The sequence below is a fragment of the Etheostoma spectabile genome, unplaced genomic scaffold, assembly GCF_008692095.1.
Source record: "Etheostoma spectabile isolate EspeVRDwgs_2016 unplaced genomic scaffold, UIUC_Espe_1.0 scaffold00000351, whole genome shotgun sequence".
NCBI classification, from domain to species: Eukaryota; Metazoa; Chordata; class Actinopteri; order Perciformes; family Percidae; genus Etheostoma; species Etheostoma spectabile.
The window spans coordinates 703-14,488 of NW_022602592.1; the positions used below are offsets into that span (position 1 = coordinate 703).

The window sequence follows — 13,786 nt, forward strand, 5'->3', positions numbered from 1 at the left end:
CATGTGCAGTGATGAATAAAATGTCGGTCAACATTGAATGAATATATTATTAAATGTGTATTGTTAATCTTTTGTAGAACCCAACCTATGGAGGGTTGGTAGTATGTTACACTTTTATTTGATTTATTTGGTAGCCCTAAAGTCGCATGTGGCCCCAGACTGGCCCCTCCACTTGAAATGGTCTAGGATGTAACAAGATTTTTTGTTTTATATGTCCTGTATCTTATGAGTATTTACTGCTGCAAAGCCCAATTTCCACAAAGAAATCATTCATTATTTCTTCTTTCTCTTTGTGTCATCCAACATCCTTCCCATCCTCTCACGTCTGACCTCTCCTCTCATGTCTCACTTCAGAAGCTCAGTCTGAAGTATGATGTATGATGTATGTAAGTATGCAGATCTTTAGCAAGCTGCTTTCCTTTGATAAAAGTATTCAAAAGGATCTCATAAGACAGGTTCAGAAGAAAGATATTATTAGTGTTAATGCCTGCCAAAACAGGGGTATTTCTAATCCGGTGTTTCTGTTGTCCAGTCTCTGCGAAGGGTTTTCTACCAGCTTCTCTACGTGATCCTGATGATGAATAAAGGCAAACAGGGGAAGCCCTCCCTCCTCGTACCCAGCCAAGCCATCCTTTCCACCCGGGACCAGGCCATCCATTTTGTTTGGTGAACATCTGTTTTGATCAACTAGACTTAGCTGTGAATATTTTAAGGTGGTGCATAGCAATGTTGCTGAAATTGGAACCAAGTGAAGATGTTGAAAATTGAATTGAATTCAATTTGTTTTTATAGTATCAAATCATAACGAGGTACAGTATCTCAAGCCACTTTACAGATAGAGAAGGTCTAAACCACAGTCTATAATTTACAAAGGGGGTTACAACCCCCTGTAGCAACTAAAGTCACAGGACTTCAAGGAAAAGGGCAAAACAATGTGGCACTAGATGAGAACTGGCTTACAATATTAATTTGAAACAATGTCAATGAGCAAATTGAGGTTTTGTTTATTACAATAATGTAAATGCACTTGTTCATCACAGGAAGTTTGTTGCATGGCTGTAGAATGCTGATTACCATCAGTTGTTTTTATCAATATAGCTACCACATACAAGTCTTTAGATGGTACTAATCTCTAGAAATGTAGAATTGTTGTATTTTTTCAACATCATTTCTTTATGGTACCCACAATTGTGTCTTACAATGCAATTGTCAGAAGAATAACGTACAAATGGTGACATTAAGCAACTCCATCTCCTAATAATTCCTTTATTTCTGTTGATGGAAGGATCCCTTCACATCAGGATCTCATGTTTGTTATTTATTTGGATATGTTTCTAGCCATTTAACTGTAGACAATGTTACAAGCAATATAAGACTTTGGACGTGATTTATGTGTTTGTGATTACAGTCATCTTGTAGATGAGCTGAAAGACCTGGCGCTGCCTTTCCTGCATATCCTCCTGCAGCATATCTGCTTCCAGGTAAATCCTCCTGCAAACACTCAGCAGTGATGCACTTCCTGTTTGTGTAAAGTTCCGAGAGTCTGTGTCAACTGCTTATCTCTTAAAGCTACGATAGCAGTCCCATCCATGGCTATTTACAGAAGTCTTTGCAGGTCACAGTTTGATGTGTGCTATGTACAGTCATGGACGAAATCATTGGCACCCCTGGAACCTTTCCAGAAAAGTGTTGCAATGACAAATGTTTTGGTATACACATGTTTATTACCTATAAGTGCATTGGAACAGCACATAAAAGCAGAAGAAAAAGGCAAATTTGACATCATTTTACACAAAACTCAAAAATTAGGTTGGACAAAATTGTTGGCACCCTCAACTTAATATTTGGTTACACACCCGTTGGAGAAAATAACTGAAACCAATCTCTTCCTATAACCATCAACAAGCTTCCTACACCTCTCAACTGGAGTTTTGACCACTCTTCTTCTGAAAACTGCTCCAGGTCTCTCAGATTTGAAGGGTGCCTTCTCGCAACAGCAATTCTGAGATCTCTCCATAGATGTTCTATGGGATTTAGATCCGGACTAATTGATGGCCACTTCAGAATTCTCCAGCGCTTTGTCTCCAACCATTTTGGGTGCTTTTTGAGGTATGTTTTGGGTCATTGTCCTGCTGAAACACCCATGACCTCTGACGCAGACCCAGCTTTCTGACACTAGGCCCTGCATTATGGGCCAAAATCTTTTGATAATCTCCAGATTTTGTGATTCCTTGCACACAGTCAATGCACCCAGTGCCAGAAGCCGCAAAACAACCCAAAAACATCCTTGAACCTCCACCATGTTTGACTGTAGGTACTGTGTTCTTTTCTTTGTAGGCCTCTTTTTCTTTTTCTTTTCTTCCTGTTTTCTTTAACCAGTAGAATGTCCTGCTTTGCCAAAAAGCTCTACCTTAGTCTCATCTGTCCACAAAACGTTCTCCCAGAAGGATTGAGGCTTACTCAGGTATTTTTGCAAACTGCAGTCTGGCTTTTTTATGCCTCTGTGTCAGAAGTGGGGTTCTCCTCGGTCTCCTACTATAGCGCTTCTTCTCATTCAGATGATGATGTATGGTTCGAGCTGACACTGATGCACCCTGAGTCTGCAGGACAGCCTGAATTTGCGTGGAAGTTGACTGAGGTTGTTTATCCACCATTCAAACTATCCTGCGTTGCATTCTTTCATCAATTTTTCTCTTCTGTCCTCGTCCAGGGAGATTTGTCACAGTTCCATGGGTTGTAAACGTCTTGATTATATTGCGCACAGTGGACAAAGGAACTTTAAGATCTCTGGAGATTGACTTGTAACCTTGAGATTGTTGATATTTGTCGACAATTCTTGGCTCTTCTTTCTCTTCTCCATGCTTGGTGTGGCACACACAGGCACACAACACAAAGGTTGAGCCAGCTTTTATACACTCTAATTGGCTTCAGTTTTGATTTCAATATTTCCAGCACCTGTTACTTGCCACAGGTGAGTTTAAATGAACATCACGTGCTTGAAATGAAATTATTTACCCACAGTTTTAATAGGGTGCCAATGATTTTGTCCAGTCCATTTTATGAGTTTTGTGTCAAATGATGTCAAATTTGCCCTTTTTCTTCTGCTTTTTTGTGCTGTTCCAATGCACTTAAAGGTAACATGTGTGTACCAAAACATTTGTCATTACAACACTTTTCTGGAAGAAATGGTGCATTTTCTTGAAAAGTTCCAGGGGTGCCAATAATTTCGTACATGACAGTACAGATGGTTTCCTGTTTTCCACTATGCTGATGCATCCGTATAGCTTATAGTGTTTCTGCTGTGGATGTTTAGATGGTGGAGAAGAGTGAGTTTCGAAGCCATGGAGCCCAGGCTGTGGGTATGCTGACGTCTCAGATGGCAAGTACAGACTATGCCTGCTTCATCAAGTGGCTGTTTAACTACTCCAGACACTCAAAGGTAACTAGTCCCAATTGTCACCGCTACATGTTGATGTAGTCTGTATTTTCTATTTTTGTCATGGTTCACACTTCACACCCTTATATATGGTTACCGCAGGTTTTTGTACATGCTCTAGTTGATTAGGACCTCTTCCTTAATCTATAATGCAAACATGACAATGATATACAACACTGATTTTAAACCCAACTGTTTTAAGATACACTGCACAATATATATCTCAACGTATATATATCAATATCAAAAAGCACCGCCAAGGGCGCACAATATTTTTGGTTTCAATATGATAGATGTACATGAGCCCAGTTTGTCTAATTTGCACAGTTTGTCTGGGTTTTTGTTGTCCGGTAATGACCAGACCGTTGCCTTTAACATAAAACAAAAACCTGGAGAGTTCCCTTACTTTCTACATTATAAGTATTGGATATACTGTATGTCAACTTCACCTTGTTTGTAATTTATCACATCATAGGAACAGACATTCAGATATAGGCGGCTAGCTACTTAATAGTTTGTTTCTGATGTTGGTCAGAACAGTATTGTAGGGACTGTGGATTTGTGCATCCTGTCCAGATGCTCTCCAGCTAACGAGGGGTTATGGCTACAGTTTGATGTCACAGGTAATCCTGTAGAAGCCAAAGCTGAATAGAGGGGGCAGTTATAACACATCCAAGCAATCACAATCCCCACACATGGACCATAACCACATAAAGAGTAGAGGTCTGAAACTCCTTTGACTAGATCATTGCTTTAAACAACAATCTAATAGGCCTACTGAATAAGTAAGCCAAAAAACCACAAGAAAAATACATATTAAAACAGGAGGCCACTGCGGGGAAACAGAAAGGTAAAATCCCCTGAGAATTAACAGGCAGTGCCACTTTTCTTCCTCAGTGCAGCCTTAAAGTACATATAGACGGACACATTTTGACTGTTAATGCCAATAAAAGGGCTGCAAATACCCCCCCATTGAATATAAGCATACAGTAGCTGTAATCTCAGACCTGGGCCCCATTGCCTACCTCTACTTGTGCGTGCCGGCTACCTTGAACAAGTGCTGCTCAGGTAGGCGGTGGCACCCAGGTCTACATTTCAGTCAGGGGTCATTACATCCTGTCAGTGGTATCTGTGTGTGTGTGTGTACAGTCTGTTTTGCTGCCTTATGTAGATGGTGTGCCGGCTGTTTTCCGTGGATGTGGTGATGGTTTTGCTGGAGCAGCCAGAGAGGAGGCCGGAAGAGTGTCTGGACCCAGAGCTCACCTGCTTCCTGCCACACAAGTTCTTGATCCAGAGCCTGCTGTTTGCTCGGCGGATGGACGACTCGCCCACTGTTCAAGGCCACGCCCTCGCCTGCCTGGCCCAGTGTCTGGAGCTGCCTTCTTTCAACGTCACGCGGGCTGTCCACAACCTCTTCTCTGCTAGTGAGAAAATGCACACAATGGAATTGTACAAACATCTGTATTTGAAAATAGACGTTTTTCCTGTAAAGCTAGTGTTGATGTGATGAATTTGGGCTAATTTTGCATCTGAAACCAGTAGACCACTTTGTAAAGCTGACGTTTGAAAATACATAACTCTTTGAATTATTAGAGAATGTAATGGAAGTTTGCATATTTTTAGAGCTGCTGTGTTTGCATCTTAAACTGTTTTTGTGGACACATTTCCACTAAAGTAACTTGTTTACTTTCTCTGTTTAGCTGGAACCCAGACAGTACTGGAAGGTGAAATTACAGAAGGTACACTCTTGTTTCTTTATCACAGAGTTTACAGTTTGACAGTACAGTACGCTCTCTGGCATGTTTAGCGAGTAGGGCCAGGTGTCCCATAAAAAAATCGCAATACTAGTACCCTTAAAGTGGGATTGAGAATCAGCCATCTATTAACATCACAAGAGATTTTATTAAATACTGGATCCAAATTAACGTTAACTAGGTCTTTTAACTGGGGAGGGAATAAGATACCCAGATAAACAATACCTTGCTTTGGTCACTTCAGTTGCAAAACTCTTAAAAGAATTCTGCTGTGAATCATCGGCTCCTGGGTCTTTACCCACAGGCAGGCCCCCATTTAAGTGCCTTTATAAATGTTTGTAACAGTTTGATACCCTGGGCTGGTTCAGTCTTGTGCATGTTGTTTGAAAGGTGTTTTATAGATATGACTGTATGTTTCAGGAGGTTCCCAGAACAGTCAGAAAACCTACCGCACTCTGCCGTTCAGGACTGTGGAGATGAGCACCACTGACGTCTCCGACTGTGACGGTGAGACAAACCGACCTCAGCCACCATTCAAATGATTGTTAATTAAATGCGTTGAGTATTGGATGGCATTTCGTAAATACATGGGCAGGAATTGTTTAATAAGCTTGTGTAGGTATTTATACACTCAAAGTCTGACAAGAGGTGTGTTATTATATATTTTTGATGCAGCAAAAGAGAACCTGGCTCTTCTCCTGAAGCGTGTAAAAGATTTGAAGACTAACGTGAGAAAATCAGCATTGCAGGTATTGGAAACTGAGTTTTACCAGACGACTTCATGTTTCAAATCCGAATAATGATAAGTACAGTAACTGATACTTATGTCACCAGTATATGAGTTTCACCCTAGCTTTCTGTGCAGTATACAAAGAGATGCCTAGATGATCTTTAACCTCTGTGCTCTGCCGTCCCTCCACAGGCCCTTGTGGGTCTCCTGAAACACAACGTAATCCCCATGAGCTGGGAGAACCTGGCTATACTGTCAGAGCGGTGCAGAGACCCAGCTGTTTCTGTGAAGAAGAAGGCCCTGCAGTGTATAGGAGAGCTGCTGACTGTAAGTCTCAACCAGCAGCTCTGAGACACAACATTTTGCACACTGATTACTTTTCCCAACAATCTAGTAACAAGAGAAGAAAACGTCTTACAGAATTTCCAATACACATTTAAAAAAAAGAAAATGTGTGTTGTTTTCTCTGACCACCAGGCTAAACCAGAGTGCAGTGTGGTGCAGAAGGCATGGCTTCAGGGCGTGGTGCCAGCTGTGGTAGACTCTGAAAACTCTGTGCAGGACAAGGCCCTGGAGGCTCTGGACCAAGTTCTGCTAAGCCAGGTCAAACCGTACTCTGCCAGTCGCCACCTGGATGCCAGTCAGAGGCTGACCTGGGACCTGCTAGCCCTGCTCTGTCATGACTGCCAGAACCTCAGGTTGGGAAAACTACAGTCATTCATTCATTTGTGTTTCATACAAAATAAGAACAGGTCATGCAGAAGAAAAAAGCAGAAATGTGAAATACTAAATACTTTGATTTTTGTATTTAGATTGAAATAGGGATGGGTGATATGGCCTTAAAATCCATATTGCAATATATATTGCAGCCTCTTGCGATAACAATATATGTCACGACCCATTTCAGACCAGGTTACATAAACCCTAAGGAAAGCCAAACTGCTAAATGTATTATTATTTTTTAAAGAGAAAGAAACGTAGTTTTGAGAACATTTACAGTATTCTGATAAACCTATTACATAATGTTGCAGATAACTAAAATTCAAGTACACTAGTTGCAGAGACTTTAACAAAGAAAAAGCTTAAAGTATTGGGTTTCTTTCCTTTAGTGTAAACCATTCTAAAAGGCACTACACTTTCAAAGATGCACAGGTACTTTAATACCGTAAAAACATATTTCAAACAAAGTTTCTTACCTGCAGCCTAGCACATTTCAGCACACTTGTGTACACACACACACACACACACACACAGCTGCCAAGTAATGCATGTTGATGCTATCGTAGGCCAATTTTGTATAGTTTATATTGCATATCGTTTATATTGCTCAAACTAGTCAAACCACAATGAAAACTGAATATTAGCACAAAACGTTTAGCAGTCATTTCAATCATTCCTCACTTCTTTACTGACCTTCAAATCGTGTCATTGCTGGGGAAACGATCACACCCCCACTGCTGTTGCTACTTGCTACTATTGTTTTTTTGTCCTTGGTCTGCAGCCGGTATTTCAGCAGGGCCTTCACCGTCTGGTCCAAAGAGAACAAGTTCACACAGACTTTCATCACTAACCTGATCTCACACACTGACGCCGATCACGCCGCCGGGGCCTGGTTGCTGCTCTCCAAGGTTGTTGCTTCGTCCCCCAGACTGCCCTATGGGAAGATCCTGGATGCCTGGGACAGCATGGTCAGGTGAGAGGGACACACAATACATATTGACATTTACATTGAGGTCATGTTTTATCTTCAGATATGAATTCAGCGTTACCTAGATGATTTTTAATCATTTTCGTTTGCTCTTAGTTCAAAGGATGTAAATGTGACAACCTGCTGTCATATCCTGTGTGTGATGGGAGACATCGCCAAACATTTGAACAAAGATACCAAGAGCAGAATAGTTAGTAAGTAAATCAAGTGTGGGATGATGGGAAAATTTACAGGATGAGTCTGGAATTGTCATAATCTCTCAAATTCAAAGTTTTTATTGCCATGAAAGTTTCAAGCACATCTGAGCCAGTCCCTCACATTGTAGTCACAGCTTTGCTATTCGGAAATGAACTGAACCGCTTCGCTCTGCTGTTGTTGAAGCTGCCTGTGAAAATCCTAGTTTATACAGTCTATGGTGAAAACCCAGTAAAGCGCAGTGAGACAAAATTTATGTTGTTTATTCAAAGTGTGCGGCGACTGGTGACGACTGCCCCCACTTCCTGGTCATTTCCAACCAATCACATAATTCGTCATGCTCCTCCTGGTAGTGACCCACGTCATGCTCAATTCACATTAAAATCAACCCTGATTCAACCCATCTCACAACCTGGGTTGTGAAGCTGAGTTCTCAACCTGGGTTATATCCTGGTTGAGCCGTTGGTGGGAAAGTGGTATAAGCTGAGTAAATCAACGAGGGGTAACCCATTCAAACACGCAGTCTTCCCTGGTTCAATCCTGGTTGAGGCCTGGGGGTGAAAGGGGTATTAGTAATGTAAAGAGCCTTGTGCAGGAGATCACAGTGGATGAATGGGTCAAACACACTGTCACTCCCATGAAAAACCTATCTTTACATTTAGTTGACTTTACATTACATTTAGTAGGTTTTACTGTCTCGTAGCTACACCACACCTGTCCCCCCTCACCTTCTACCTGCCTGCGCAGTGCCGCTGCACATGAGGAGAGAGCAGAGAGGGGAGGGGCTGCTCGCAGGACAACACTGCCATCTTTTCTACAGAAAGTCACCAGATTTGTCACTTTTGTGAAAAAAAAGTCGCTTTGGGGGCTTGAAAAGTTGCTAAATCTAGCGACAAAGTCTAGTGTACAGAGTATAATGTTGAAAGAAGTTCACTTAGTTTTATACATGCCAGTTAATATAGCAGCTAAGCTGGGATCACAAAGATTTTTTTAACATAAGCATTTTCTGACACAATTTACGGTCTTCTGTATATGAACAAGTGTCTGTCTCTCTAGATGATCTGATGTCTTGGTTGAAGACTTTTACTTTGTCTCTGGAGGTGATCTGTGCTGCTCTAGTGACTCTTTATCAATATGGCCGCAGTGAAAACATCAAAGAGACTCAGGTTGGTGATCTTTTCACTTTAAAACTGCTGCTATACAATAACGGAGCACTGCAATCAAGCTTTTGTTGTGCATCGTTTCATAATTGAAAATGTTAGATGCAAAATGTAAACCAAAGACCATAGTTTGGAAAAAGTTCTGTTAAAGTTTGGGCCTTACATAAAAAGAAATAAATGAAAATTGTGGCAGCTTTTGAACTATTCATACTTGTACTTTGTGATTCTACTAGAACATGTTTACATGCATTAATCTTCAAAAAACACTTTGTTACTCATACTGCCCGTGGCTGCTACACCGGTATTCACCCTCTGTATGAGACGTTCTGTATGACCCTGCTTCTTTAATAACCCCTCCTGAGAAAGCCCAGTCTGCTCTGATTGGCCCGCGTGTTTCCTTGAAACTCCGAATCTCTGCACTGCTCCAGTTTTGTTTCACTAGTAGCAGCTGAAGCCACTGCAAAGGAGTATAAAGCAGAAATTTGTATCTAAAAAATCACCAATAAAGGCTTTTAAACCAAATACTATAGAACCAAAATGTTTCAGAATAAAAATGTGATGTGGAATTGGGAAGAATTTAACAACATTGGCAGCTAAGGCGACATATATTACTTCCGTTAGTATGCAGCTACATGCAACAATGTTAACACCAAATTATCTAAAACAAAAAACAAAAAAGTCCTGCCTGCCTTGAGCCAATGACCAATTGCAGAAGTTTGACTAAGTGTTGCGTAACACAGTCGTGAGTAGAAAAAACTGTTGAAACCTGAGTGTTCAGAACAGTAGGAAATCCAAACGTTTTAGCTCACTGGGAGTTGTCTAAAATACGTTCACCTTTTATTATTTTAAGTTAAGTTTTGGCCACATTTAACATGAAAATCTGACCAACAACAATGTAGATATGTCCACTTTAAGTATTTATGTTCACTCTTTTATTTGTTTCAGGGTGCTGCACCATCTCAGGTGCGGGATAGCTGTGCTTGTCATCTAACTGAATATGCTCTCTCTTCTAGGTAAAACACCTCCACACTCTGGGTGTGGCGTCACTTCACTGTCCTGCCAAGGTTGGCAAGAGGACGGTGCTGCTGGTGGAATCTGTCCTCACAACACATTCTGACAAACTGGCAGGTAGGGAGGATGGACATCTAACAGATACTGTGCTTTTTAAATTTACAGAATCTGCAATAGTGTTATCCTGGTTTGGAGGTTAGAAGAATGAGAATTGCTGAGAGTCGGGTTGTTACCAGGTGTACTTCTATTACAGGCAATTGTGGTAAAATCTTGTCAGGTGTTTGCAAGTCATTTAAAAGTCTTGATATGGCCCAGGTTGAGTTATATTAAGCCAGGATTCAGACTAAAAACTGCCCTGCGTTTAAACACCAAGGGATATGTTGGTGGGGACGTGTTTTTGAGGTAGTGGGAGGACAATGAAATATGATACAGGAAATCCAGTTTAAAAAAAACAAGTTATGTGTTAAAAGCATAGACTGTATATAAAGATGGACCGTCTAACCGCTCCCCAAAAGTGAAGCCAAAACATTTCAATCACCCTCTGTTGGCTGGCTGCAGTACAGGTCATAGACCCCACCCCCTCCTTGTTAGAGGATGGGAAATGGGCCAAACTAAAGAATCAAAGTAAATGTCAAATACATTTTTCCAAAAAATGGGTAGTTCTAATTAAGCTGATGTTTGTTCAAGTGTGAATTGTTCTTTAAATTTGGTTTTCATTAATGAATTTGAAGCTACAAAAAAAGGGTGAAACGTCTGTGATTGACTTGCAATTATGTCCGGCGGATGTATGGGTTTCAAATGTGCAAGATGGCAGCGGCCATATCCGGGGTATTTTGGCAGGAGAAACCGTGGGAGAAGCAGAAACGCAACTTAATCTTTATATATATATATATATATATATATATATATATATATATATATATATATATATACACACACACACACACAGTCTTTAGTTTTATTTTAATTGGGACCAAGTTGCATGCTAAGCAGCTAAGGATTAGCTACTAAGCATTTTACTGTGTAAAAATCTGTTGGAAAAACACTGTTATGGCTATTTCTAAAACCTTGTTAGGATTTCTGTACTTTGTTGGTAACATGGCTACCTTGTTCTTTGTGTTGGTCATTGACAGAGTGCGGGGATGAGCTGCCAGCATCACTGCCTCTGTCCCAGTTCAAAGCTAACTCTCTACCAACCAGAGTCCGAGCTCACGGAGTCATTGCTTTAGGTAACCTGTTCTTCTCTGTTTATATCTGCCTCCTCCTTTATGAGAAACCTTGTTCATAGCCTTAACTTCAATGCATTTCTGCTGTCTCATACATTTCAAAGATCTCAATCAGTAATACTTTGATCCCCAGGTAGAAATTGGGTTACATTTTTTTGTTTTTATTTCACACACACAAATACAATTCACATTGAAGAAATATAAAATGCATGTGAGAGTGTGGTTAAAACCTGTTATGGCTTACATTTATAAAAGCAAATGGACAAACAACACAACGGATACCTATGTTTGTTCTAAAAAACGCCTAGATCTATGATTAGTGTGTCAAAATGCAAGAGTATAAATAAGAACATTGGTTTAAATGTACAGTATTAATGCCCAAGTAAACAACAGTATTTGACATTGAATGATTATTGCACAGAAATGATAAATTATGGGCTTTTAGCTGCTGACAGTAGTGAAATAGGTCCAAGGCCCATTGATTCCTGTGCTTGACTCATACGTCATGGAGTGGGTGGGTGACATCGTCCAAGATGACACCTAACTTGGACAGTAACCTCTAAGCAATCCTCTCTTAACATTTCCTCTCCGTTGGCGTCTGGTTTAGGTAAACTGTGTCTGCAGCATGAGGATCTCGTCCAAAAGTACCTGCCGGTTTGCCAGAGAACTTGAGGTTGGGACAGAGGTTGCCGTGCGCAACAATGTGGTTGTGATCATGTGTGACCTGTGTGTTCGATACACCAACATCGTGGATCATTATATCCCCAACATCTCTGGTTGTCTGCGGGACAATGAGGCTGTCATCAGGGAGCAGACCCTCATCATGCTGACCAACCTGCTCCAGGTGGGAACTCTTCTACACATTCTTCTTCACTAGTTTATAGTTTAAAAATTGATTTCATTTTAGTTTTATAAAAAAGAAAGAAAGGGGATGATATCAACTAGGACTGAGCCATATGGAGAAAATCAAATACCAAATACCTCAGTGTCGATATTGTGACGATAATGTGTGGTTGGCTATTGGTGCTTTAACAAAATGTTATTTACACAATGACATTTTTAATAAATATTCTCCAGAAATAATTTAATCGCTTAGTGGGTAAAGGTAAATAATAGAACAGCTAGAACAGTCTGGTAGGTTCAGAAAAGTACATTAATTTACTGTAATGTAGCCGTTAAAGACAACACTTATCATATTATCATATTACGATATTATGATATATCCAAAACTAAGACCATATCCAGTCTCATATCGTGATATCGATATATTGCCCAGCCTTAGTATCAACATATATAATTACGTCCAAAGCTGTTTTGCACCCACAAATACAACAGTTATGTTTTTTTTTTTTCAGTTGACTAAATATACCAACAAACGCTAGCGGCAATTTGAAGTCAGCCTTAGAAAGACAACCACCTTACAACTCGGCTACTGAGCAAATCAGAAGGTAAATAGAAAGTAGTGTCTGGTGTGTGTGCCAGTGTTTATGCATTTGTGTGTCAGCCTATTCCCGCATTTGGCGAGTGTTAATTTCAGACCTTTCCCCCGTACTGTGAAACAGTAGCCATTTCATTTTCTTTGTAAATGTAAGAGAACTTGATTAAAGAAGAATTTTCAAGATGCTTGAATCATCTCCTCAATGGAGTTTGTTTTTCAACAGCTATTTATTGATTTTACTAAGGTATATTGTTAATAATTTGCATAGTTAATATTGTTCTTTGGTGTTCAGTTCATACAGGTTTTTCAAATATCATTTAATAAAAATATCTTTTTTTTTTTGCATCGACTCGTGGGTCAAAAATGGTGATATGAACCGAATCATGGGTTTGGTGTATCGTTAGAGCCCTTCTCAAATGGCTTGTTTTCACATGACGTAAGACATCATTGTATAGACTATTCCTTTGCAATTTAACACCACATTAGCCTGAGGGTTATGCCAACTAAATTTGGGTCATCATCGATCGACTCTGCATTCCTCCTTCATGCTACTCTGGGAATCTTTAAGCAGGGTGTGTTTTCAGTGTTTATCTATAATTGCCTTTCTTATTTATTTCTAGGAGGAATTCGTCAAATGGAAGGGCTCCCTCTTCTTTCGCTTCATGGTGGCGCTGGTTGACCCAGTCCCTGCCATCGCCAGGTAAATCACACTGCATAGATAAAAGGTGATTATATAAGAAAACAATCTTAGGACTTAACGTGTTTTAATTCAATTTTAATTAGAGTATCAAATCATAACAAAAGTTATCTCGAGACACTTTACAGATAGAGTAGGTCTAGACCACACTAATTTACAAAGCCCCACAATTCCAGTAATTTCCCAAGAGCAACCAATTGATGTGACAGTGGTGAGGAAAACTCCTTTTAGGAAGAAACCTGGGACAGACCCAGGGTCTTGGTAGGAGGAGTCTGACGGTGCAGGTTGGGGTTGTGGTGCACAGTGGCAATAACAGTCACAATAAAGATAATGGAACACTGACTACAAATGAAGAGGGAAAGTTGAAGAGGGATGGTAGCTAGAGGAGAGCTGTCCAAGACGACGACTAACGTTTTTTTATGGCCGATACA

The 13,786-nt window shown here is 40.3% G+C and overlaps 1 protein-coding gene across 1 annotated transcript in view; it reads left to right on the forward strand.

Moving 5' to 3' along the window:
* Positions 1 to 532: 532 nt before the first annotated feature.
* LOC116674479 (condensin-2 complex subunit D3-like) overlaps positions 533 to 13,786 on the forward strand; it is a gene marked incomplete at its 5' end in the record, with an annotated part of 36,743 nt that continues 23,489 nt past the window's right edge. The window contains 17 exon segments of the mRNA XM_032506928.1: positions 533 to 666; positions 1,409 to 1,481; positions 3,314 to 3,439; positions 4,608 to 4,860; positions 5,137 to 5,175; positions 5,611 to 5,697; positions 5,866 to 5,939; positions 6,113 to 6,247; positions 6,398 to 6,618; positions 7,422 to 7,613; positions 7,725 to 7,822; positions 8,880 to 8,989; positions 9,997 to 10,111; positions 11,128 to 11,223; positions 11,828 to 11,873; positions 11,875 to 12,064; positions 13,279 to 13,358. Coding sequence (XP_032362819.1) covers positions 533 to 666; positions 1,409 to 1,481; positions 3,314 to 3,439; positions 4,608 to 4,860; positions 5,137 to 5,175; positions 5,611 to 5,697; positions 5,866 to 5,939; positions 6,113 to 6,247; positions 6,398 to 6,618; positions 7,422 to 7,613; positions 7,725 to 7,822; positions 8,880 to 8,989; positions 9,997 to 10,111; positions 11,128 to 11,223; positions 11,828 to 11,873; positions 11,875 to 12,064; positions 13,279 to 13,358 — 2,069 coding nt within the window.